General features: G+C 45.9%; 1 protein-coding gene across 1 annotated transcript; it reads right to left on the bottom strand.

Moving 5' to 3' along the window:
- Nucleotides 1-716: 716 nt before the first annotated feature.
- Nucleotides 717-27,583, bottom strand: notch3 (notch receptor 3). The gene is made up of 33 exons (XM_068750459.1): nt 27,523-27,583; nt 26,732-26,804; nt 16,101-16,243; nt 15,675-16,010; nt 14,871-14,993; nt 14,551-14,784; nt 14,296-14,451; nt 14,009-14,194; nt 12,753-12,866; nt 11,238-11,351; nt 9,303-9,536; nt 9,035-9,145; nt 8,753-8,945; nt 8,464-8,609; nt 7,855-8,088; nt 7,600-7,752; nt 7,249-7,477; nt 6,915-7,116; nt 6,661-6,817; nt 6,383-6,567; nt 6,135-6,267; nt 5,789-6,046; nt 5,599-5,711; nt 4,953-5,476; nt 4,520-4,846; nt 4,291-4,430; nt 3,976-4,204; nt 3,766-3,853; nt 3,162-3,330; nt 2,767-3,071; nt 2,519-2,666; nt 2,319-2,416; nt 717-2,193 (listed from the first exon to the last, which is right to left on the bottom strand). The coding sequence occupies exons 1-33, from the start codon at nt 27,581-27,583 to the stop codon at nt 721-723; spliced, it is 7,389 nt and encodes a 2,462-aa protein (XP_068606560.1). The 3' UTR covers nt 717-720.

Here is a 27,583-nt window from a genome sequence, read left to right as displayed (position 1 = left end):
ACCTTTGAGGCTGGTCAGTTGAAGTGCTTAAGAGACACTCATTTACATTCTTATTAATAATACTCATATAGAAAATATAAATTTGATCAAATCAGAACATACCACTACTGCTTATATATATATATATATATATATATATAATATGCTAAAACCACTTTATCATTTTCACCAGCTTTTGTGTTCCAGTTGGTCTGTTAACTGGGCTGATGATGAATTATATTCCTTTAATATGCTGGCTAAATAGAAATACAAGGACATATAAAATAGGAAGGGGGGGGCACAATGGAACAGAAAAAAAGCAGTTCAGAAGAAAAAAAACAATAAATAAAAAGAAATGAATTCCCTTTGAAATGTCCCTCTTTTTTTCCTCATCTATTTTTTAAACGTTTGTTAGTTTCCAGGAGAGTATCCCTAAGTCTTTGAAATGAAAGACTTGGTTTTCTTCATATACATTTTTTTTTAATAATAAAAAATAAGTCCATCTGTGACAGAATTACTTCATTAAATTGTCTGCTGTTTTTTTCAGACAGCACACAATTCCCTTTACTTGTTCTCTCTCTCTCTGCAAAATTCACTCGCAGACGGTCTCAAGGGACAAGTCAATCCAAATCCAATAAAAAATCTTGGAAAGAGGTTGACACATAAACACAGACAGGCCCAAGAGCCAGTCCACTAATTCTTTTAACCCAGGTCCCTTTTCAAGCAGAGGCCATGAGATCTTCATGCAAACACTTGCATCTTGCCGCTGGCCTCTGGGATTTGAGTAATTTGGGTCTGGGCAGGGCCGGCAACTGCCGGGCTGGGTGTAGAATCTGACCAATCAGAGACACAGTGCGGAGAAGGGCTGGACCAAGGCTCAGGAGACTCAGGGGAGGGGGTCAGGTAGGGATGCTCACTTGGCAAGTGGCGATAATGCTTGGGCGTGGCATCTAGTGTGGATGAGTAACTATGCTGGGATGGAGGAGTTGGGTAATCCTCTGATCCGGCAGCGCTGGAACTCGGCTGGTTCAGCAAAGGCTGAGTGGGCTGGGCAGCTGGCGTGGCTGCTTGCGGTGGCTGAGCAGGAGGCTGCGGCTGAGAAGGTTGCTGAAGGATCGGCTGCTGCTGGAAGAGGGCTGATGGGGGATGGGAGGACTGGGGCGTCGGTGGGGTGGAGGAGCCCATGCGGGCTATGGTTTGTTGTTTGCTGATGGTGTGGTTGATGAGCTGCTGCTGCTGCTCAGCGATGGAGGGCAGCTTGACTGGGCTGATAGCGGGCGTGGAAGTCACAGGGGTGGGCTGCAGCATGGGGCTACGGTACATTTGCTGTTGGTGCATTAGCATGTTCTGCTGCTGCATGGCTGGGCTCTGGGGGTGCATGCCTGCCTGGCTACTCTGCACAAGATTCACCACTGGCTGAACACACTGGGAGGAGAGAGACATCCGGTTGTGCCAGTCAAAGGGTACACTCACAGGACTGACCATGCCCATGTTGAGCCCCATCTGGCCTGAACTCAGCACGTAGCCGCGGTTAACATCTGAAGCCATGGCGACACGTCCCTGCAAAGACAGTCCCCCTACTCCGATATCATTGAGTTGGGCGAGAGACACAGCAAAGTGGCCACCTCCCTCCAACATGTTGCTATGCACCATTGGCGTGTTTGGGACAGACATAGAGTGGAAGAGCCCTGGTGGCTGCATGGCTACAGGGGAAGTGGGGTTAGTGATGTAACCAGCATTGTTAGCCCCCCCGTGTGGCGAGTCCAGTGAGTCGACTGGGGACAGGGTAACTGAGCTCTCCAGTAAGGCACTCTGCATTTCCAAGGTCAGCTTCTTATTACGGGCCTTGACAGACTCTTTCAGACTTGCAGCATGTTGACTTCCCAAAGAACCCTTCGCCCCAGGCCGGCGGTTCTTCTTGCCCTGTGGAGTGTTCTTCAGACTGGGCAGGAAGGAGCTGGGAGGGCACATGAGAGGAGACAGAGTGTGCACTCCTGTGAGATGATGTCCTGGCCCTCCGTGGCCCTGGGGACTCCTCACTGTATTGTACTCATCAAGAAGTTGCACAATGTCATGGTGCATGCGCTCCTGAGCAATGTCTCTGGGCAACCTGTCCATGTGGTCTGTGATCTCTCTGTTCGCAAAGTGTGCAAGCAGCACCCTCACAGCTTCACAGCTGCCCTCACGAGCTGCGAGGAAAAGAGGGGTCTCCTCCTGGAAAGAAAAGCAGGGCAACAACAAAAATAAAATTAGGTGCTGTGTTAGATAAAAAGGATAATTCTATTTTAACCATACTGATGGAAAAATTGTGATTTAGAGAGTATAATAAGATACCCTACCTTGAGATCTTGCATATCTTTATTTGCACCATTCTTCAGCAGGGCAATAGTGGCATCCACGTTATTAACCGCAGCAGCCCAGTGGAGGGCAGATTTACCTAAAATAGATGATAGTCAATAAGATCACAGTGAATATTTTTTTCACGAAACAGAAGGCCGGCATCAGGACATGACTTGACTGAATAATACCACAAACTCACCCAATTCATCAACTGCATTGACATCAGCGTGACAAGTGATGAGTTCCTCTACCATGCCCTCGACTGCCAGCCGTGCTGCCAGGACCAGCGCAGTGGAGCCATCATACATTCGGGAATCAAGATCTGTAGCCCGGTTTCGGATCAGAATCTGAATGAAAAATGTTGAGTTTGGACATTAAACTTTACAACCTGATGGAGTTTACACCACTGCAATGTGCAATAAACAATGCACATAGATGTTTGCTTACCTGGAAGACCCCCTGTGCATCTGCCGCGACAGCAGCGTGTAACGGTGTCCTTCCAGTGTTGTCCTGGGCGTTGGCGTCTGCGCCAGCGTCCAACAGCCTCTTAGCTGCATCAGCACGGGAATAGCGGGCGGCAAGGTGCAGTGCCGTCTCACCTGTGCGGTCAGTCTGGGCAGCGAGGGATGCGCCCTGGTAGATTAGGTCAGAGATGATGTTGGCTGAACACTCTTCGTTTTCCTCCTCTTCGGTTATTTCAGGCTCTAAGCCTCCTCCACAGAACGATGCCAACATCAGCGGCGTAAAACCATCTGGTGGGAGTTTAAAGCAGGGGTGAGTTTATATCAGTTCAAATGCTGAGGAAAGCACAACGGAGCAAGAAAATAGATCTCACTACCGACCTGGGCCTCGGACGTTAACGTCCATGCAGTCGCTCTCAAACTCTCCTTGAGGTGGGGTGAGGGCCATGGTGGGGGGCACACGGATGTCTGCAGCGGCGAGGTGATGTTGCGTCCACTGCCTGCTGTCCACTGCGTCTTCACTGTCTGAGAGCATACTTGGTTCCTCAACCTGAACTCAGAGAATGACAAATAACCAATTACAGTCATCCCTCGCTATTTCGTGGTTCACTTTCCACGGATTCATTGTTTTTCTTTTCCAAACATAGGCATTCATATATCGCAGACTTCCTGCTATATCGTGGGATTCCGCTGAATGTACAAATCTTTACATTTCCATTATTGTCATTATTTTATTGATTAAAAAAAGCATTAAGCATTAAGGAAAAAAAAAACAGTAAAAAGATAGTTAAAAAAACACGTATTATAACACACATGCAGTATTGCAACACATAAAATACAGTACCGGTAAGGTACTGCACATATTGAATGAGATAAACCAGGAACAACTGTACCTTCATTACATTATTTACTGAAGTCTTGTAAGCTGTTGTAAAATGTACATGCATATTACTGTGCTTGTGTTTAAAACATTTTTGGAACTTGCCTTCAGCCGTTTTGCCTCTGGGCAGTCTAAGTCCATCCACTGGTCACTGTGGTTACCAAGAAGAGATTCCTCGGTTTTTGTCATGTGTCTGATACAAATATGAGAAAAATGGATCAAAGTCAATTCCACAGTGATTTTCAGATCATATTTCTAAACCAATGTAGTCCAAACAATGTCATTGGTGCAAATCCTTGCACACAAACAACTTACTTCATTCCCAGCGCATCCTGGCCCACGGGCTCCCTGCGGTTCTTGTTGCTGCTGGCTTCCTTTTTGAGGAAGAAGCCCTCAGGGAACCAAAGGGTACTATGCTCTCTCTTCCTACGTGCAATCAACATGCCAATCACAAGGATGACCAAAAGGAAAAGGGAAGCTATCCCCACCAGCATCAACTTGCCCCATTCGGGTACAGCGTCGGGTTCAATCGGTATCCTTTCACCTGGTGTTAGAAAGTAAAGTAGTTGTCACACATTTGTGCCTCATTTGCATTAGTATTCACTCTGCTCTTTAAATAGCCCTACTTACCACGGACTTCTTTGAGTGGATATGGGAAGCGGAGCATTTCTACAGCTGACAAAGCTCCGAGGTACTCTGCAGCACTGTCAGCTGTAGAGAAGCAGTCCTCAGTGCACAGACGGTTGTCGATTTCTACGTACACTATGGAGCTGCAGGGAACAGCAAAGAGGTAGATGTTTAGCGTGCAAACTCCATTACAGAAAACCGCTTTCATGGGACTCGTGTGCTCCTGATTTACCCTATGACCTCCTGGTGGGGCTGCAGCTCCCTTTTGAGACGCGCCTCACTACGGGTGTAAGGGCGGATCATGGCTTCCCCATTGTGGTCCAGCCGAAAGCGCGTAGGAGTGCGTAAAATCACGCTTAATTTCTGCAAAAAAGCTGTCCGAGTGCGGAGAAGTTCCTCCGGAGGCATTTGGACAACCAAAACCAAGATGCCCTCTGCAAGGACTTCTGGAACCTTCACTGCACAGTCCAAGCCATCCAAGCCACACTCCACCGTGTTGCAGCCCTGGTCACACTGTCCGTTAGCATAGTGGTCGATACAGTAGGCTTCATATATTGGACTGGGGGAGGGGGGGACAAAAACAGAAGGATCTGTTAGGTTATGTTCTCAGCTCAGGAGTGAAAAGAAACTAAGGAAAATCGTGTTCATAGTAAAAGTGAGCTCACTGGCAAACTTTCTCCTTCTCTTTGCAGTCAAAATTATCAAAAAGACAGTCGGCGTTGTTGCAGGACTCATCACATTGGCTGTTGTTGAACGAATCCACGCAGCGTGGACAGCGAGTCCAGGGTTTCACCGACAGAGAACAGTCGCCTCCATCCCAGTTGCAAGGGAATATGTTACATTCCCTGTCGCAGAAGCCATCATTGGCTTTGCCGTGACAATTCGGTAGAAGGCACGAGGGTGTTGGCAGGTCGAGAGGTATTATGCTCTGCTCGCACCGTTTACCAGTCCAGTCACTGGGACACTGGCAACGGAAGTATGGGAAGCTGGTCTCTTCAGTGCACAAGCCTCGATTCCTGCAGGGCTTGGCGGAGCAGCCGTCTTTACTGCGATGCTGACACTGGGTCCCGTCATAACCTGGAAGGCAGTTGCAGCGCGTCCCCCTTGGGCTGAATGCACAGCTACCTCCGTTGTAGCAGGACAGCTCACGACAGGACATGATTCTTTCACAGTTGAGTCCGGTATAACCCTAAAGATGCACGGCATTCACATGCTTAGGTTGCGAACCTTCAAAACGCACGCTTAAGCAATAATGCTGGAGCTATTGAATCAGATGAGTCGTTTGGGCTCTTAATGTGAATGTGCACTTACAAGATGACAGGTGCATGTGTATCCCAGTCCAGAGATGCTGGACACAGAGCAGGCGCCTCCATTCTGGCAGGGATGAGACTCACACACGCTGAACCTGCTCTGACACCTCCGACCTGAACGCAACATATTAATGGTGAAGCTATACAGCTGGAAAAGCAAAATAGGATTTGCCAGAGGAAGCCTGTCGAACCTGTGAACCCGGGCTTGCAGACACATTGGTAGTCATTGGGCATCTGGACACAGTCGAGGCTGCTGGTGGGATTGCAGGGGTTAGAGTGGCACTCGTTTATGTCTCCTTCACACCTCTCCCCCGTGAATCCAGGGGGACAATTGCAGCGGTATCCACCGACTCGGTCCACACAGGTGCCATTGTTCAGGCACTTAGGATGAGCGCCGCGCAGCCTCAGAGGTGGAGCGCAGTCGTCTTCATTGATCTCGCAGAGAACCCCTTTAAAGGACGTAAATAACATTGCAATGTGTTTACTACCTTCTGCTTATAGAGACATCTGTGTCCTGATGGATATACGCTTACATACCCAGTGTGCCAGGAGGGCAGGAGCAGATGTAATGCCCCACCAGGTCAATGCAAGTGCCACCATTCTGGCACGGATGAGACTGGCATTCATTGACCTCTATCTCGCAGTTCTGTCCAGTGTAGCCTGGCATACACTGCAATGACATGCAAAATGACAATTGCATGATCTCCAAAATTGCACCCTTGCAAAAAAAAATTAAAAATCAAAGATGCAGAGAAAACATATAATTAACTCAGAGATGGACTTACGTCACATTGATACCCTCCTACATATCCCCTGCAAGTGGCGCCATTGCGGCAGGGTTTGTCTTCACAGTGGTCCACCTGGCTTTCGCAGTAACTTCCAGTGTAGTCGGCGGGACATTTGCAGTAGTGGGTATTCCCGGCGTTGACACAGTGACCCCCATGGTGGCATAGCTCGTCTGTCTGGATCCCTGATGAAAACATGAGGAGAAATTCTCAATATTTAAATGAAAGAAGAACTGAAACGCAACCATGCACATGCCTAGAGGATTAAAAAAAAAAACCTCTGTTGCGAGCAGCTGTTTCGCAGGAGATTCTATGGATGTCACAGTAACGTCCGGACCAGCCATTAATGCATTCACAGATGAAGGATGAATCCTGCTGCCGACAGCGGCCACCATTTTGGCAAGGAGATGAGCGCCGGCACCAGTCAACTGGAGTCTGAGCGTGCAAGAGGCAGAGGAGCAACTGTCAGCATTTGTTGCGACTCGAGAAGTCCAGAAGACCTTTCCAGAGTGCCTTGCGAGCGTTTGCGTACCTGACAGCGGTTGCCTGTGAAGCCTTTAGGGCAGGAGCAACGGAAGGACTCCAGGGCATCTTGACAGATGCCTCCATTGAGGCAGGGCTGGGAGTCACACTCATTGACCTCATACTGGCAGTGGGAACCAGTGAAGCCTGAGCGGCAGGTACAGGAGTAGCCGTTGATTTTGTCTGTGCATGTCCCTCCGTTAAAACAAGAGCTGTTGACATGGGGGGGAAAAAATAGGGATTTAAACTGTTAAGTTTCATTGCGATATTCAGTAGTAGCCCTAAATGTGTATGAGCCAGCTGGTAAACATGACACACACACACACACACACACACACACACACCTTTCAGTGCAGTCGGGGATGTTGGTTTCACAGTGGACACCAGTAAAGCCAGGTCTACACGTGCAGGTATAAGAATTAACATAGTCTGTGCATGTGCCTCCATTTTTGCAGGGGGAACTCTGGCACTCATTGATCTCTAAAGCACAGCGGGGCCCAGTGAAGCCAGGCAGGCAGTTACAGTGGAAGGAGTTCACGCCATCTGTGCAGGAACCTCCACTTAGGCAAGGATCTAACGGCATAATAAGAGAGAGAACTTTGATTAAGTGCAGCAAATGTGCATCGACCTGGATGCATTCTGTGACAGCAGGCGGTAACAGCAATTAAGTATGTTAATTTGACACGACCACTCACTGGGGGAACAGTCATTGATGTCTGCTTCACAGGTAAGCCCGGTATACCCAGCTCTGCAGGAGCACACAAAGCCTCCAGGTGTATTAGTGCAGGTCCCTCGGTTCTTGCAGGGGTTTGAGATGCACTCATTTACATCTATGTCGCATAGCTGACCTGAGAAAGCAAGAGGAGAGTTTGTACATTTAGAATCACTGAAAGGTCGATAAGATTTTAAGATGAGCAGACGCTGAGAAGACGAATAATATATTTGCCAACCTTGCCACCCACGCTGGCAGTTACATTGATAGCCCAAGTAGTCCGGTGTGTGTGTGCAGCTAGCATGATTGGCACAAGGGTTTGGGGAGCAAGGGGTGAGGACCTCTGCACAAGTGGGTCCGCTGTAGGGCAGTTCACATAGACAAGTGAAACTTGCCACCCCGTCCACACAAGTGCCCTTGTTCAGACAGGGACTGGATGCACACTCGTTAATGTTCACCTGGCAAAGGTTACCTGTTGGAAAAGCAGAGACATGAAGACACACAGACCTTTTAAGGAGCCTAACACATTTTAATTCGCCACAAGGGGGCGGTAGACATTAGTGTTTCCATGTCAATCTCAAAAATAACAGCTGTTCAGTAAGTCAATTGACTTACTACAGCCATGCAATTTGGGTGAACTGATCACTCCATATTGTCCGTCGGTGAGTGTGTATGTGTCTATGAGCTGGGATCTTGTCTGGGGGTGTACCCCACACCACGAGACGACTTCAGAAAAAGGATGGGTGGAAGGACAGAACGCCGATGAGATGCTCAGTTGCGACTTGTGCACGGTGTACGTGTTTAGGCCTCTGTTGACCAGCGTTGCGCTGCTCTGCCACGCTCTCACCTCTGAAGCCTTGACGACACTTGCAGGTGAAGCCGTTGAGCTGGTCAATGCATGTCCCAGCGTTCTGGCAGGGACTTGGCAAACAGTCGTTCCTGTCCAGGTCACAGTTCTTTCCCACCCATCCCGGCTCACAGTCACATCGGTAACTGGGATGATGATGGAAGCAGAATGGACAATGAATCCACGCACAAGTTGAACATTTGTAAGGTATTCAAGCCAATTTTGTTCTTGATGACAAAAAAACCATGTGAGTCACTTTACACTCGGACAAGGCGTCAATAGTTCATACCCGTTGATGTCATCCCGGCATGAGCCATGGACACATGGGCTGCTGCCACATTCATCCACCTGGGAGTAACAGTAAGGGGGTTTAAAGCCCTCGGGACACTGGCAGTGAAATCCATTCTCTTCATCGACACATGTCCCCCCATTCCTACAGGGACTAGATGCACACTCATCTATGTCCACATTACACTGGGGACCTGGCAGGAGACAAGACATACCGGTAAGTATGCTTTTCAACATTTCGAAGGTTCTTTCATTGTAGTTTCATTTGCTAGAAAAGCCTTACCAGTGAAGCCGGGCTTGCAAACGCAGTCATAGCGATTGATGCCATCTTTGCAAATGCCATAGTCACATGGGTTGCTTGCACAGTCATCGAAGTTTATCTCACAGTTTGTGCCTGCGTCCACAAAAGACAGTTATTAAATTCACAAACATTTTAACAATCGTAATTTAAGGTTTCAAAAAAAGTTGTAATTCCTTAATGTTTTCATTCCTAAATCTGAATTAACAAAGCCTGAAATTACGTTTTATGGTTGTTTTTTTTCCTTTCTTACCTGAAGTCCCATGTAGGCATTGGCAGATGTACTTGTTGACCAGGTCCACACATTTGCCCCCATTTTGACAGGGGTTACTGTGGCACTCGTTGAGCTGGTTCTCACAGCGATAGCCTGTGTAGCCAGCGTCGCAGTTGCACGTGTAGCTTGCAATCCCATCTACGCAGGTACCATGATGGCATGGGTCAGGCTGACAGTTGTTGATGTTACTGTCACAGAGTGTCCCTTCATAGCCTGCAAGGAAAATGGAGATTGCATAAGGATCGGAGACTTCGTGTACAAAGACATGCGTGAATTTCCTACTGAAACATGGCGTACGTGCAAACACTGCATTTTAAGGTTTTTGTTTTTGAAAAATAAAAAAATACAGTAGTGTTTGGGAGGTTTGTTGACTAACATTCAAATTAAACTCTAACGGTTAATGACGTGAAAATTATGCTTAACTATTTTGAAAAAATCTTATCTTGTAAATTCTGAATTCAATTCACTCACCAAAAATCCCAGTCGTAAAGGGGACCAATATGATATCAATCAAAATATCTTCTGGATCTAATCCAGAATGAGGTCAGGATTTTTTATTTTTTTATTTTAACATTGAAAACCCCATTTATGGATTAAAAAATCTGTTAAAAATACACATAAAATCTGATTCACTTTTACGTTTCATGGTTGGTGTATAAAGATACCAAGAACAATTTAGAACCTTTTGGTGATGATCCAGATCACCATGTGGACGGTGTAAATCTAATTACGAGGGGAATGAGCTGCTTGGAGGAGGTCTGTGCTCTCCGAGTGCTTTTCTAGTTCTCACATTTATTTATTCGAACAGTTTCCCACATCACCTCTAAGTGTCGCCAAAGGATCAACAGCTCTAGAAACATGCGTACCACCAGCCATGAAGTTGGCGTGAAGCGCCGCACATTTCCACAATTATTTCACATCTGAACTTTGCCGTGAAGAAGAACGTGCGCCATGTTTTGCAGCGTGCACACACCCTTTCTACGCCAGGCCCCTGTTCGTTTCACACAGTAAGCCTTAATCTTTTTGTTGCATGACATCCTGAAACTACTTTATCCTTTTTCAAATTAGAACATTTATCTAAATCTGATACTTCTCATTAAAGGTTGCGTGTTGGGGGGGGGGGGGTTCTGGCCACTGTGGACTGTAGTTTCAAAGCCGACAGCATATGTGGGCAAGTTAAATGTTGGATTTGTGGTATTTGTGCAATGCAGTGCTGAGTTGGGCAAAGCTGTAAAGAAGGACCCTCCAGAGGCCTCCCAGTCTTGCTTTTGTTCTCAGTGGTGGGGGGTGGGGGGGACAATAGACTGCACCACGTCAAACAGAGCCACTTCACTCAACAGAAGGGGCCCTGCGAACACAAGGCATACCAAGCAGCTGGCAACTGAAACAATGACGCAGACTCCTCCATCAGCATGTAGGTCTAAGAGAACATGCTAAAGACCAACATGTACTCAGGATGAGCGCATACATGGAGCGTGCCTGACAAACGGTACTCCTATCGATCACTTGTTTTTAGGAATAGACATGTTAGATATGTCTGAATGGGAAGGAATTAAAGTTCAAACGCAGCAGAATGTGGTGAGTGGGGGGGGGGTTAACAAATGAACAGATGTTGGGGTGATGACCACGGTTCCTTTCTTGGCAATTGCTAGTCCTCAGTGACCCCATGATCCTTGATGCCAATGAAGGAAAGAATAGGATTAGGGGCCTCGAGCCAGTCTGCCTGGCCAACAGACATCCAGAGAACTAGCTGACCCCCCCCCCCCCCCCCCCCCACATACACTGAACATTTAACAAAGACACAGCTCAACAAGTGGTTGAGGCTCATCTGTTCTTCTTCCTGCGAGGACATCTCGAGCTGCATGCTGTCTAACAAGCGGCCGTGAACAACGTTAGTGTACAGGAAGCCCTTACCTTCAGCACAGCGGCATTCAAATCCATTGGGGCGGTCGTAGCACTTTGCTCCATTTTGGCAGGGCGTGCTGGCACACTCATCTATGTCGATCTGACACATAGTGCCAGTAAACCCTGGGACGGACAAACAAAGAGGTGAAGGGTCAGAAGCAAGGTCCAGTGGAAGGGTCAGAGGGTTTGGTTTGGTCTCTACGCAGAAGGGCAGAGGTCTTAGGGCAGGTTACTAATGTCTGGCTGGGTTCAGTGTGAGAGCTTCTTGACCAGTTAAAAACATGCGATTTGTGCACTTGAGCCAATGCAGAGATGACCGATAAAAAATGGCCTGGAAAGCCTGTGACCTTGATGATTTTTTTTTCTTGGGGGGGGTTTAAGTTGGTTACAACTTCGCAAAGTCTATGAAGACAAAAATCTAGTGTAGATGAAGTGGATATTGTTATCAGGTGATTTGAATATGTGATATCTGCCCAGCAAAACGTATCTTGCTTCAAGTTATGCTACACTTTGTAATGCTATTGTTAAAAATGACATTATTACTTCTATTAGTAGGATTACATCATTACTGTTACTCGTTAAAACAGCATGATGCGCGGAGTCAGCTTTGAATGGGTGAGCGCGGTGCGCAGACTGGGGTGAATCTGTGCATTGGTAGCAAAACACTCAGTTGATTAACAGTGTCAAGACGCTCAGCTTGTTGGTGCATGGATGAAAAGGCGGCGGTGGGGCGGCCAGGGAGACGGGATTGTTTTCTCTTATAGAGAAACCCCCCTCCCTTTCCTGCATCATCTCCACTGGCTCAATAGCTCGATGGAGGGTGAAGGGGGGGGGGGGGGGGACGTCTGTCCCAGATGTAAATTGCGGCCCTGGAAAAGAATCTCATTAGCAGGACTGCTGTTCCCCACCACCACAAGGGCAGGACGGGGACGATTGCTGTCCCTTCCACATTCCACATGGGGGTGGGGGGGTCCACAATAGTGTCTTTGTTCAGGCAAAAGAAGAGGATAGGCAGCTTTTCGGGGCCGTCTTTTTTATAGGAGGCAGGCAGAAGTAGGCTGACCCTCCCTCATTTGATTCCAGGGACATTTAGGTCGTTTTCACACCTGACCAAGCGGACTCGGTTCGATTGGGGAGCTGAAAGTGTCAACACGGTTGCATTTATCACTTGTTTCGGTTCTGCTTTCACTCTGTGGTTTCTTAAAGCGCACCAAACTTTCTGAGCAGCATCACGTGGTTGAAAGGGGCTTCTCGTCGATTGGACAACGCACGAGGGGAAATCCCTCCCTGGCGTTCCTCCGTATGTTTCCCAGGTTTTCAGTTTGCTCGTTTGGTCCGCGCCAGAGTTTCACCTGCCCAAACAAAGCGGACCATCCGAGGAAACAGACTCCGGTCCGCTTTAAACGGACCAAACAGCGCTGGTGTGAAAGCGACCTTAAACACTGACTGGTTTTCACTAATGCTGTTAGAGTTGGGATTACTAAGACAAAGTGAACGCTTCATAGGTCAGTTAGAGAGTCTTACCTGGTTGGCAGGTGCATGTGAAGCCATTGACCATGTCCCGACAGATGCCATCATTCACACATGGGTTACTTTCACAGTCATCGACATCTATCTCACAGTAGGTCCCCATGTAGCCTGAAAAACAGCCAAAGCTCCTGGTGAATTTACTTTTCTTCTTCTTCTTCTTCGTTTTTTTCCCAGCTATTTGCTCAGTTTTTGTGTATTGGTATGTCCAAGGCAGCATGGTGTCTATGTTCGTACTCTCTGAGACGAATAATGGATCTGAAGGAAACTTCTCTCACGGGAGGCCTCGTTTTTTTTTTTTTAGGACACAGGTTTCTATTAAACTACTTGATGGTATAAAAGATCCCAAGAGAATCGCCAGGGTTCCCACTCTACTGACTTCAAATCACCACACCCTACTACTGTCCATGGAACATCACCCCTCCCTTGGTCAGTATCCAATTCAGCAGACTATGCGTGTTATCCATTCTGTGTTAGCAAACTATGAAGGGGCTCCTTCATTGGGGTGAAACAGAGTGTGGATCAGAGTTGCCACCCCTGGGGAGAGGCTAGCGTGGAATCAGAAATAATCAGCAGCTCCACATGAGCTTTTGCCAGGCTGGCTGATGATGAGGAGGGTAAAGAGGAAGAGCCAGTCTCTAGAAATGAAGGGGGGAGAGGCTCTGGGAAAAGTCCTCTTTCCCTCTGTGTGTATGAGGGGTGCAAACTGGAGCACAGAGGGGCCCTATTGTTCCGCTCCATTCCCACCACTCTCCCACTCATTAGTATTCACAGCACACTCCTCCCCCTAACTGCTGGCCCTCTCTCACATCCACTCCTATAGACCCGACTCCCAGCTCTAATTTGTATAGTTCCCCAAACCCCAGGATGCATGTAGGGCTTGTGCGTGAGAGTTTCACTGGGTTTTTTTTGTCACTGAATGCCCAACCATCACTCAGTACAAACTAACACCCTGTCTGGCCTGTACAGTGCATTGAGATTATAGCCGTGCCTCCATCAACATATTACACAACAGTCTACCCTTGCAGTCAGTATGACAGCACTGTATAAAATGGAACTTAAACTAGAAGGCTGGGTTTAAATAATCAGCTCCATATGAATTCCAGTTGCATGCGATTAATTGTATGATACAATTAAACATGGGCTTATATAGCATAGTTTACTTACAAGTGTTCATAAATGACAAAGCATGTTCTTTTTAAAAAACACACACACACACACTCACATTAAAGTGTCTACAATTGTATTGATACCTGGCATGCAGATGCAGGTGAACTCTCCAATGCGGTCCAAACAAGTGGCATCATTCTGGCAGGGCATGGACAGGCACTCGTTGATGTCAATCTCGCAGCGTGGGCCAGCATATCCTCGACCGCACTGACACTGGAAGGAGCCCTCTGTGTTCACGCATTTTCCAAAATGCTCGCATGGGTTGGCGCCTGCAAAGAGAAAGCTGCTGGTGAGCGCATGGAGCACAATCGAGAATGAGTCAGAGCCGACCCACAGGAAGATCGGACCACAGTACTGACAGATGACGTACCAATGGAACACTCATCCATGTCTTGGTTGCAGGCACCTCCAACAAACCCAGCGGGACAGGTGCAGATGGCGCGTCCGTTCAGGGGGTTGGTGTCACAGACCGCGCCCTCGTTGCAGGGGTTGCTCACACATGCGTCGTCGAGGTGGCATAACAAACCTGCATGCATATAAAAAAAAAATGCATGTGGGTTAGTAAGCGATACCGGAGGAGCCATGACTAAAAAGGTCACAGAGGCCGTTGGATAAAGCCACGTACCCGTCTTTCCGACCGGACACTCGCAGAAGAAGGAGGCTACACGGTCGTGGCAAGTTGCACCGTTGAAACAAACGGCTGTGGCGCAGTCATCGACATTCTCGCTGCAGTCGTCTCCAGTCAGACCGTTAACGCAAACACAATTATGGCCGCCAATGGTGTTGATGCAAGTGCCCCCATTATGGCAGGCATTTGGTTGCATCAGGCACTCGTTGACATCCTCTGCGCAGTATTGCCCTGGTGCAAATTAGGAGACATGCATTCAATATATGCATTGAGGATTTATAAAGAGCTTGCAAAATATGCTTCTATAGGGACAATACCTGTCCACTCAGGTAGACACTGGCAATTGTAGGTGTTTACTCCGTCCACACATATTCCTCCGTTCATGCACTTATGTCCTGGACAGTCATCCACATTATTCTCACAGTTGTGTCCCTCAAATCCTGAGACAGATGAAGGGAGAAAGAACTTATCGTACACAGATACTGTAACACAAACTGGGAGTTCAATGTTGCCTGGTTCACGCACTCAGCATTTCTATTCATAACCTTGCCCCCCCCAACACACACACACACAAACAGGAGAATGTGTGGGACAATGTGGGAAGTATAAAGATTCAGCCGGTGTCTGATTATTATTTACTTCTTCTTGTGATGGTTCCCATACTAAACCAGCAGAGGCTGTGACCCATCTGCTCCAGAGGTCCACGCTCCCTGTGGTGTTTGATTGTTTTTAGGATCTCTCACAGTTTCAACGACTTCCTCTCTGGCAAGAGACATTTCCTGTCGACTCCCATGTGGGGGAACCAGAAAGTCCATAAAGTAAAATCATGTTGTGAGCAGAACAGAACGGTTGTGGAGTACAGGCAGGCCGCCTCGTCCAACTCTCCCACCGTTTCTTCTCCCATCAGTAGCTATTAATAGCACACAGGAAACTGACATAGGGCAGAGGAGTAAATCCCACCACTTGCTAACCAACTACGTCATCAGGCTGGGAAAATCCATACGTCTGAATTTCCACGCTGAGGGCTTGGGAAAAAGCAAGGTTTGCTGACAACACCCCCCCCCCCCCGGTGTTTTGTCTGTGCATGTGTGTTCTATTAAGCTGATAGGGAGCTACTCTACCTGGTAGGCAAGCACACTCGTAGGAATGGTCACTAGTCTGTCGACAGGTTCCTCCATTAAGGCACTGCGAGGGGGCGCACGGAAGGGTGGACACCTCACACGTGCGCCCGCTGAATCCAGGTTGGCACTGACAGCGGAAGGATCCATGGGTGTTGATGCAAAAGCCGCCATTGAGGCACGCGCCAAGCTTGCGACACTCGTCGATGTCGTTGCGGCAGTTTTTCCCCTGAAAGCCAGGTGGGCAGGAGCAGTTGTAGTGATTATTCCAATTGGCACAACGGGCCCCGTTGGCACAGGGGCTTGTGGCACAGGCATCAATGAGGGAGCAGTCTTGGCCTGGAGATGGAAAAAGTGATTTGCATAAAAAGTTAAAATAGAAGCTTTTATATTGATTATATATTAATTCAAAAATGAAGACAGTTGTACCTCTGAAGCCTCTCTGGCACACACAGGTGTGTTGCGGGATACCGTTGACCAGCTGGCTCCGACAGACCGCGCCATTCAGACACGGAGATCGGTGACAGGGATCCAGGTGCTGACAGAGAGGGCCAATGAATCCGAGGCGACATCTGGAGGAATCAATTCACACAGATCAACTGACAGGCTAAGACACTCAAAGACAGGGCTGTGGATGTTCCAACTGCAGCTCCAATTCCCATCATGTTTTTGGGTTTGGCAATCTGGGCTCAATAACATCCTGGCAAGGCCTATAATGCGTGACTCACACCTTGGCATGAATGATGCTTCTGAGCCTGGAATACAGCTTCCTCCATAGGCAGTAATCGTGCAATACGTTGTTCACGGAGTGAAATACACGTGCAATAATTCAAAAAGTTTAAAAATGTGATCATGATGGAATGCTATCTTGTGTTACAGGCTTAACAAAAGCCCCCACTCTGTTATTTCCAGATGGACATCCTCACGGTGTCTCCATGTCAGTTAGCATTCCTGCACTGTTACAGTTTTCCTACACTTCAGTCTCACTTCTTGTATATGAATACAGACACACCCAGAGACATCAGTCTGGAAACTCAGGAGTTGTCAAACATATACCGACTGAAGACAAATATGCAGTGCCATGCAAAAGGAAGAAGCAGCCGTTCGATATGAACGGCACAGTATTAAAAGATAGACGGATAGATAAATAAATAAATAAGATCTGTCTACATCAAAGTGTTTCTCCTGCATTTTTTGAGTTACCAGCCTTGTGTACTTTCACACGTCAAGTCTATTTTCTTCACTGATTCATACATACCAGAAGAGAGTGATCTATTTAAAAAACTAAAACCTGCAATTATTAATTAATAGTTATTTACAGTCAATTATTTTCAAAATTAAATGTCTCTATATGTCTATATCTCTATATGAAAAAAAAAGAAAAAGAAAACTAGGAAAAACACACCCACATGATCTTTTAACATTTTTGCTGGAAATTATTGAAACAGCTCATTAGGAAAATAACTTTAAGAAAACGACATCTCTGCAGCGCTTTTAAACTGGGAGCAGCTTTGGCACACAAGCCAAGGGAGGACAGAAGCAACAGCCGCTGCTCTGCTTCAGGCCAGGGATACATTTGAGCCAGACCAATGCTTGTTCAACTAAGAGGTCAAAACAAACATATAAACATGCCTCCTATAGCGGCATAAATCTCATGGGAGTGGAGTCCAGCATGCGCTGGCAACTTGACACCCACAGTGGAGCCCCTGGACACTCCATGCTCGAGTCTGTTTGATGCTTTGATGCTGTTGACGGGGCAGTGACGGTTTGAGCCTGCCCTCGGGCTGTGTCTTCTCTTTCATTGGAGAAGGCATCCCTGGTTGGGATCAGCAAAGCATTTTACTCAGTTCCCTTGAACAGGAGCGTAACCACTAAACTTGTGTCCGTTTGTCTTTTGCTTTTGCTTTTTGTGCTTTGACCACCTTTTGGACCCCCCATTCTAAGCTATTGCTAACATTGAGTAGAAAATAAATAAATGTTTTGTCCTGGCTGGGACAGTAAAAGTGCCCCAGGTAAGGCTCAAAGAATGAAACAGTGGGTTTACAGGTCATTATATGGTGCATTTCTCAATTGTGAATAGGAACAATAGTGGAATGAAAAAGCTATAGAGATGGGCATGGAAGAGGCACATATCAGCACGAGAAAAAGAAATACAATTTGTAATAGTCCTATAAATAAAAAGGAAGTTGTGCAACACAGCTACCCCCAATAGAGAAAAAAGAAATGCATTTAGGCTTCCCCCAACAACCCCCTTGTCTCATAGGCTGGGAGGTCAGGTATCGTACGTCCCCGTCCCCCCCCCACTGATTGTGATGATAATGTCACTCAGGCTGCAGGGTATGGGGGGGATTCTGTTCTGCAGGAACACAGAGAATATCTCTAAAAGGTGGAATAGATGGATAGAGTGATGTCTCGTCTGGTCTAGGAAGAATGCCATGTCATATTTCTTGTAATCCCTCATCCGTTGCTCTGAAAACACTACACTCACTCTGGCAATCCCCGTTGGCCTGGCAACCTCACAGACGAATGGGCAAGTCAGATATCCAACCAATCACCCATTCCCACCGCCACCCTTTTTGCCCAGTGGCTATTTGTCACGGTTTGGTTCGGTTTAGAGACAAATTAACTACGTCTGGAATCTTGGGTGTCACTATTAAAACTAGAAAAGCACTCAGAGAGCGCAGACCTCCGCCGAGCAGCTCGTTTCTTTCCTAATTGGATTTAATCCATCCGCATGGTGATCTGGATCATCATCAAAAGGTTTTAAGATGTTCTTGGTGTCTTTATACACCAACCGTGAAAGGTAAAAGTGAATCAGAGTCGATGTGTATTAACTGATTTTTGAATCTGTAAATGGGGGTTTCAATATTAAAATTTAAGATTTATTACCGTCTCCATTCTGGATCCGATCAGGATTCATTTCGGTGGTAAGATAGAGGCCCCCACCCTACTGTGTCAAATTCCATAAACATCGGTCAATAATCAACCGAGATGTTGAGGAACAAATTTTGAAGCTCCATTGACAGCATTGTTAACAGAAATCATCACCAAAATTGAATAAACCGTTCCTCGTAACATTATCAACATTTCCTGAACATTTCATCACGATCAGTCCAGAACTTTTTAAGCTATCTTGCTAACAGACGGACGGACAGAAAGACAAACACCGGCGATTACATAACCTCCGCCGAGGCGATGAAACACAAAAGTGACACAAAGACAGGACCGAGGAAGAACGTTGCTGATAGAGCTAAGAAAATACAATATTCTAATCTATATACAACATAGATGTAGAAGTTTGAATGAGGATGAAAGCCAAAGTGCTGCAGTGTTAACAGGATCTTTGAAGAGCAAAGTGCACCAACGTTTACTTGTGGGCGCTACGGCCAGTAAAAATGCAAACGCAGACGCCACAAACATGAAGCCGTTTTGGTCATTCATGCAATTTCACACATATTCATTGGTATCCGTAGCAACCAATTGGCGGTGCATGCATGTGTGTGTGCTTAGAGCCAACATGTTCACCATTTCTTCAACTGGACCCTGGCTGACGTTTGTACATGCAGGCTTATATACGAGTGTGTGCGTAAAAAGGATGATAGTAGTCATGCCTGATAAGTCATTTGGCCTTTCTTTCAAATGCAAACTGAACTGAGTAGCCAAAACATAGATTCTTTTGTCTAAACCTGATTCGTTGCCAACAAGCTACTCCCATAACATAAAAAAAAATATCAGAGCGCTATCAGTGCATAGACGTGTGAGAAACGTGTACATTTGTCCTGGTGCAATCCAGACTGTCCTTATCAGAATTTTTTTTACAACCTCCTGGATTCCACTGCCTCTGGGAAAAGAAAGGCAAGAATTGTGCCATGGTCCGGCCCAAGCCTCATTTGTGGACGACGTGGCTAGCAGGTGCAGGCTGCTGTTGTGCAATGGGGCCCTGAGTCACAGTTAGTGAGTGCCGACTTATGACCTTTGAGGAAGAGTGTGCAGCAGATGAAGAGGACGTCTTTAAGTGCGGGGGGGGGGGAGCTGAGCAGCGTGGATAATCCCTCTGTGTCAACACATGTGAGGGCTTCTGCCAGCTGCAGCCCCGGCACCATGCATCTGTCCACATCTGTCACCGAACGTCTGGGTGTGTGGTATGTAACGCTCCTGCCCGACTTAAAACAAAAAAATAAGACAAAATCTGTGCTGCTTTGCTCATGGGACAAGCCTTAATATCCAAAGCACACGCACAGACGCTGGCTATCCAAGAGATGTGGATAACCTTCACAAACGCATGCACTAATCATTTCTACTTTCAAGATTCTTGCACAAAAGCACCACTGCAACAACACCAACGCATGCAACAGCCACTGCACGCACAAACACGAAGAAAGGAAACTTACAACCAGCCTCAGCCTCCTAGGAGCACTTTGGGAAGAGCCACAGAAAGCATGTATTAAAGTAGAACAAAAGTGAGAGCAAGTGTCAAACATTTGATTAAGAAAACTTGTCAGTGCAAAAGATTCTATGAGACATTTGAAGTTTATGGGATTCTTAGTCCGATCTGCATCAGAAACAGCTTGATTTACGCAACGGATTTCCCCTCACCTATAATTTTGCATCCTTGAGTGTAACACAATCCGAGTTTTCCTGCTTTCTGGGTCACTGCACAGTAACCTGAGCTCATCCTCTCTTACAATAGCAGCTAGCCTGCTAGAGGTCAAAGAGTGGCTCACCTGTGAACAAAGAGGCTGTAATCTTTGACACGGTTCATACACACAGTCACGCTTCACAAAACACAAAAAAAGGAGGGACAGGGAAAACTTCCTCTTAGAAGCTCGTTTCCCTGGACATGTGGACAGCAAGCGGAAAAGATCAACAGAAGCCCAATCTGAAGACTTCTGTAATGACCGAAGCTATAAGTGACCTTTTGCAAATACTTTTACACTCAAGTTTGTTACACAGATTTTTAATTTTTTTGGGGGGGAGGGGTCCACAGTTTCTTTTTCTCTTAGTTACAACACAGGTCTGAGTATAAGCAGGAGCATGCACTCCATTATGGAAGTCCATACTGACACCACACTGCCAACGACCCCCCCAAACAGCCTCCCTTGCCTTGCGCTTCTTAACTTGGCTCTCCCTTTCTCAGCAAAGAGCCAGATCTGTGGGGGGGGGGTACTGTTTTGTGATCCAAATAAAAGACCTCAAGTAGTCAGAACTTCTTTGTATTAAAGGTTTTTTTTGGGAGGGGGGTCTGGGCTTACATGGGCAAACAGGCCTTAGCTGTAGCCTGGCAACAGTAACCTATGGTGAGAGAGAGCAGAGAAAAAAAAGGGTGTTGGGAGACAGGGTTCCATAAGGACAGTTGTAACACTTCAGAGGACTGAGTCCTTACATATGTAGGTGTTCGATCTAGCGATTATGATCCTTTCTAAAAGGACGTGCACTTAGTTTGTAGTGCAAAGTTTATTTCAACAACTGTGCCTAGATAGACACACAATGGAGGTATTGAAATCTCTGGTGGGAAGGTTCCACAGCACCCCTGGTGCAGGATGTGAATATCACAACAAGTAATGTTCTCTAAAGAAAAACTAGCAATGCATCAGACCAAAGCGGAAGACAAGGCGTCCTTCTTGTCGCTGACAGCCTGCACATATGCATATTTAAATCTTTTTACATGAAGGACTATACATCTGAAATCTACCCTTTAAACCATCGCAGTTCACGCAATTCTTTACGTGAAAGGATGGGATGCAAATGTGCACAATATCTGAACACGTTTTCCCTAAGTGTCAACAGATTTTTGGAAGAATACTCAGTGACATATTTCAAATAGCAGCGCGTTTGCCCGTGACCACAGTGCATGAATCCCAGAGTTGAGGTCTTTCAAAGCATTCTCCACTGACTGCAACCACAAATACCCCACCCATCCACCTAAACTGAAGCAGATTTTTGGAAAACTTGGAAGTGAAATCTAAGAAGACCCCATTCTTGACAAACACCAATCGGCCAATTGGTTTAATATATTAAACAATACATTTAACCTTTTCACGGTCCTATAATTGCTATTAATTTTCCTATTAACTCTCTCTCTCTCTGGGCCTTAGGTTCTGTCCAAGGTTTCTGCCTGTTAAAGGGAAGTTCCTCCTTGCCTCCTTCGCCAAAGTGCTTGCTCTTGTGGGTCAAGTTGGGTTCTGTCTTTCCCTGCTACTCCTGTAAAGTGCCTTGAAATGACTTTCTGTTATGATCTGGCACTTTAGAAATAAATTGAATTGAATTGAACATCTGAAAGAAAAACACTCAATTCTAATAATGTTGACAGAAACTGATTGACTGTGACAAGCACAGACTCTCACAGGCGTGGAGTCCTGAGTCCTGACAGAGTTGGATGTGTTCATAGTGCACTGGGAAAGGCTCTTGGTGATAAGCTAAGGAGAATGCTAGGGAGCAGCCAGAGAATGTCTATTATTGGCTGCCTTTATCTGCTGCTGTCACCCAAAGACCTGCTCGGGATATTAAAGAAAGACCATCTAGCAGCACCTTTTATGAAACTATATGACAAAACACCAACAACAAAAAGTAGCGTATTTAAGTGGCAGATTCTTTGATACATGTAAACATGAGCAAAATGCTGCCTGGTGGTCGGTGGAAACTCTGCTTAGTGGAAAGAGGAATGCCTTTTCCTGAATCATTTAATGATGGACCTATCCCTTCCTCTTCCAAGGGGGGAGGGAGAAACTGGGGGAATTTTGCTGACAGCCCTTGGTTACTTCAACCAGGCCTGCCTGAATGTCGCTTCATAAATCACCATTAAAGAATAAACAGCTCGGGGATGAGATTTTAGAAACTCATCTGCATGTAAACATGAAGTTCCGACATAAATGTTACTCCAAAAATAATTGTAATACAAAAACACAGTGGAGTAATTTTTCTGCATGAGTATAATAGGCAAATGACCACCCTTTTCTTTTTATTTATTAAATTATTATCAGATATAAACTCTTAGTAATAAAGAAAATAACTATTTTTTCATAATGTGTTCATGTGGAGAGAAGGGATGACGGAATAAAATAAGGAAACGCACCAAAGTTGAGATGCATGCACATGGTGTAACCTAGGTTTTTAGGATAACACAGTATGTTTGTCTGAGAGGTCAGAAACCAGGAACCACAACTCCCACACTCCAATCCTGACCCAGAAAGCGGAAGGGACAACCAACCCAAATAGTCCTCCTGATGCTGGTGTAACCTCTTGGTCAGATTAGTTTTCATTTCATAGATAAGGCTACCAACCTCCTACTAAAAACGTTTGAAATGATGCATCACTGTTCCTGGATAATCACATGACAATGGCTCCATCTGCCTGTCAGGATAACAGGAGTTATATATGAACTGAAAATTGCCTGACGAAAGGACAAATTGAAATGCAAGCAAAGTGATTCCTAACATAAAGTTCTCAATGGGACAGTATAGTGTCAAAGACATTCCTGAGGGGGCTACCTGGACGAATGGATAACAGGAATGGACAATTACGTGAAAGCACCAGAGGCGCAGGAGGAATCTTTCGAGGAATTCCTTCCTAATCCACCATGAAGATGCCAAAGACAACAATAGGCCCGAGGTGCTCTGTACTAGGACAACAATATAACCTGTCTCTTTGCTATAATCTTGGCATACGTCCATGTTTTAGAGGACCGTTTCTCACTCGCACTAGTCATCTTTCCGACTAATTTCATGTGCGGGTACCGTCTTTCCAATTTAGAAATAAAGCAGCCATAAAAAATAAAACACTTTTACTGCAGAAGCGGCACTCCCCCCACTCATTGGGTGGGCTGTTCCCCATCAAAGTCAAAGATGTCTTCTTTATCGTGTTTAGAGGCTGGGAGTTGCTGAAGGGTCACACAGAACAAAGCAATATGGACGTAAAGAGGGCCACTTGTATCCATCCGTGGGCTTCACACAGCCGTGCGTTTGTTTCCATTCAATTTGAAAGATTTGAGAGGAAAAAAGGAGGTCTTAATCTGCTATCAGCCATTCGGACGAGCGATGGGGGGACAAGATGGGACAACATGTGCAAAAAAAATTAAAAAGACTGTGAGAGAAGCAACATGTGTTTGAGGGACTGGGCGCTACCAGCTTCATTCCTCCACAAGCTTGTCTCTCACAGTATGGGGGCGGCTGACTGCTCAATGGCAGCACCTGGTCCTACGCTTAGTCTTTGTCAAGATCTGACTTCACTGGATTACCATCACAACATCCACCAGCTGTCCTCTGTGCCACCCGACCCACCCGCGCACCCTCCTTCCTATAGCCTCTCTACACCCATTCTCCAGTCCAGCCCGATTCCTCCGGCTGGATTTTCTCTGAGCGACACCCTCACAATCTGCCTAATTATCTCCCCCCCCTTGCCACAAAATGATGACCCTTCTCTGGGCAGTGCATTCTTCACCCCCCTCCACCCCACCCAAAGGATTCTTCTGATGAACTTCCAGACTCATCACTTAGGGGGAAGCAACACTATCACCTTCACTGTCAAGTTCAAAACTCAAATCCAATTGCTGGTTCATACAACATCACTTACATCATAATTACCTTTGCATGTTTTAACCCTTGCCATGCTAAGTGGTACTACTTAGAACTTATTTATCGTTGCAGTAACAAGAAAAGGCTTGTTAGTAGAGCTGTGATTTCAGAGAAACCTTTGAAGCACACAGCTGATTCAGTTCTGCATGACACGCAGATGATGCTCGCCTGTAGGCCTAAAACAAAGTTGAAAGAAAAGGGCATGCAACATATTCAAATATGACAGTTATGAAGTCATCGCAAACCATCTTCATTCAACAACCTGCATTAAATACTTTGCAAGGGACATCAATTCTGCGCTCCAAAGAAGCTAACGTTACTGGTTGTATTGTTGGTTATCGGCAAATACTGGATTTCCCAATCCAAATAACTGGAAGAATCCTTGAGTCACTGCTTAATATTTTCTGGGCGAACTTTTTGACTCGCGGGCCAAAATGAGTTCTAAAATTTGACAGAGTGTTTGTGTGAACTAACATAAATGACACATGAAAGCCATTGCATTAAAGGAGTTGGCCTTTTACAGGCAGCATTACAGGAAAAAGGTCAAATGAATGAGGTTTAATTCTACTAAAATGTAATTTAATGATATCATTTGGACAAGTTCGGCAGGCCAGATTAAAAAGCCCAACGGGCCGTAGTTTTCCATGCCTGTCCTCGACTCTAATAACAACACAGAGAGATGATACAAATGGATCTGGGACGGTGACAATGGCAGCTGCCATGCACAAAACATTAGTCATTTAAGGAGATTCAGCACAATGAGAAAAGACAGTGGTTGCACAACTAGGAAGAGAGGATCAGTTTGGGGGGGGGGGTTCTGTGAAATAGTGGTCACTTACAATGCTGGTTCCCCAAATTCCTTTCAAATTCCAAAACATGGCTCTGTATCTGAAATCCATTATTCTCTTCCTTCCCTATATTGGGCTCACTTTGCTGTGACCACCCCCCCCCCCCCCCCCTCCCCGTATGCCTTGCTCTGATGGTGCCAGGTTACAGTTGGGTATCTGGTAGAAGAAAGAATCTTTTCTGCTGTTTTGGATCTCCAATTTCTGTAAATTCCCAGGGGAAGGGGTGGGGTGCGCACCCCCCGTTTACGGCTGGCCCGAGCACTCTTGTGTGGCCATGGCTCCGCTCCACTTTTCTGCTACGGCACCCTTTATGATATCTGACTCTTCTTCCATTAGAGATACTTTCCTTGTGAGATACTTTAAATGTTTCTGTCTGTTGGGGCTTAACCACAATATTGATGACTCAATGCCAACTCCCTCCACCATTAACTACGCACATGAACACAACACAAAGGACTAAAGGCGAACAGAGGACCGGCTGAACTGTGTCTTCCAAAGGAAAACTGTTCCGAGATGACAAAGAACGAGGACGAACAACCTGTGAACTTACTGTAGGCTAAACATTGAGAATGTCTTGGTAGCAGGGGGCACTGTGTTGAAAAAATTAATGATTGACTCAGGCAGTTGTGTTAGATATGATGAATCTGGCTGCATGCAACTATCCTCCTACACACTTTGATGACACGTTCCTGTTTTAGCTTGAGCTAATGGTTTAAAAAAGAAATGGGGAATGCGGAATAATGGTCACTTTTTCGACAGCATGTAAAGACATTTATGGAAGAACATTCCGCATGATAAATATCTAACTTGTTTGATTGTGAAAACAGTATTTATGGCACAACTTTGAACCAGGCGGTGCTGTAAACCACAAATAACTCCAATAAAATAATAAATTTGTCATTTTGGAGGGAAGCAGATGGCAGTCAAAGAGTTTTCTTCTCTCTTCCAATCATTGTGTGTATTCCTACAATTTGAAACACTAAGTCATGCTTCCTAAGATAAGAGTTTGTTTTTTGAAAGGACAAATAACCCTAAGGCAAAACACTGTAGGCTATTTAGCCAGAGCATTGTTATGGGGTCCCACACAGCCCCCTCACCAAATTGAAAAACAAAAGCCTCATCGCTGCCAAAGAGATGCGAGAGCTCAGAAGGCTCAAAGCAGTCAGGAAACAAAGACAAGGGCTCAAATCTGTTAGCTTATTGCTAGTAGATGGCCAACAGAAGAGTGAGGAAAAAATCAGAACGTGTTGGAAATATCAATGAAAAAAAAACAGATGAATAAAAAAGAAACCTCATGTTAAATACAACTTGAATGCTACGATTAATGTCTGACAAAGCAGTTGAACAGGTGCAAGAGGCGAATGTGTCAGCGAAGCATGTTGAGGCTTGCTGATGCTCATCTGTGTAGGGGCCTCATCAATGTGTCCTCTCGTTCACCACTTTATGCAAAAGGTTGAAAGTAATTCTTTTGGGCTTATGGAACACTCGGTCCTAATCCACTGCAGGGCCCGAATGAGAAATACAAACTTTTTAGACACGGTCAGAATTATGGATGGAATCAATTTCAGAACCAAAGTTTTGTGAAGGAATGAGATAGGAATCATTGATCTACAAGTCTTATCTGCACAAATGTTTGACTTACATGCATCGAACGGGTGAATCTAAGCATGTCCCTCCATTTTCACAAGGTCTGTATTTATCCACGCAACGGGACCCTGTGGAAATAGAGAGGTTAGTGAGGGGAGCAGCACGACTGAGAAATCCACGTCAAGCTGAAGGTGAACATAGTAGTCTGATCATTCAAGTACTAACTCACAGCAGAGCAATAACGTTTTCCCTACTAGAACGCAGACCTGCCATTGCTCACAACCATCCAGTTGTTTGGAAGGTCTTTGTTCAAAAAGGAAGAGGAACTTTCCCATCATCACTCACTTTAGCTAAAAACAGGGGTTCTCCTTCCCATCAATGCGCAATAATTAGTTTATTTTTTATTTTTTAGAAAGCAAACATTGCACAAGCCCACAAGCTCCCCGGTCCAACTTTTAAAGGGCTGCTGATGTTCCAGGCGCAACAGGGTGGCGTGAGCGCGGTGGCGCACAAGAAGGTGCGCCGGTGCGTCAATGGTCTCCAACATAAGTAAAACTGGCAACGAATGTAATCTGTATAAATCAAACCTTCCCCCATTCAGTAATATAAGCTTTCTTAAATTAGAACACCTTCCTGCGTGCATCAGCTCCACCGTGGGGCTTCGCCAAACTTAATCCGCTACCTCAATCAAGTAGATTAAAAACTGCAATAAAGAAAATGAGTAAAAAAAACGCACGATGCCCATTGAAAGCAAAGATGGACAATACAGCCCGAGTTTTATTTTGGAATCCTGATGAGGGGCTTCCCAAACACGTCTGTTCTATGGACATCAAGGTTTAGACTTACCCTCACAAAAAGGCATAAACAACAGAAATGACGAAATAATCCAAAGAATATTCCCCTCCAT

The sequence above is a fragment of the Brachionichthys hirsutus genome, chromosome 16, assembly GCF_040956055.1.
Source record: "Brachionichthys hirsutus isolate HB-005 chromosome 16, CSIRO-AGI_Bhir_v1, whole genome shotgun sequence".
Classification (NCBI taxonomy): Eukaryota; Metazoa; Chordata; class Actinopteri; order Lophiiformes; family Brachionichthyidae; genus Brachionichthys; species Brachionichthys hirsutus.
The sequence above is the reverse complement of the archived record's forward strand: the minus strand, read 5'-3'. Positions and strand labels throughout refer to the sequence as shown.

Excerpts from the sequence above, each read along its gene's own strand:
- notch3 (XM_068750459.1), bottom strand. The coding sequence starts at position 27,583 with ATGGAGGGGAATATTCTTTGGATTATTTCGTCATTTCTGTTGTTTATG. Across the intron at positions 8,089-8,463 it reads GTGTCGTCAAGGCTTCAGAG|GTAACCTTTGCCAGGTGAAC; the intron begins GTGAGAGCGTGG and ends CTTTTCCAACAG. Across the intron at positions 5,712-5,788 it reads CTGCAAGCCCGGGTTCACAG|GTCGGAGGTGTCAGAGCAGG; the intron begins GTTCGACAGGCT and ends TGTTGCGTTCAG.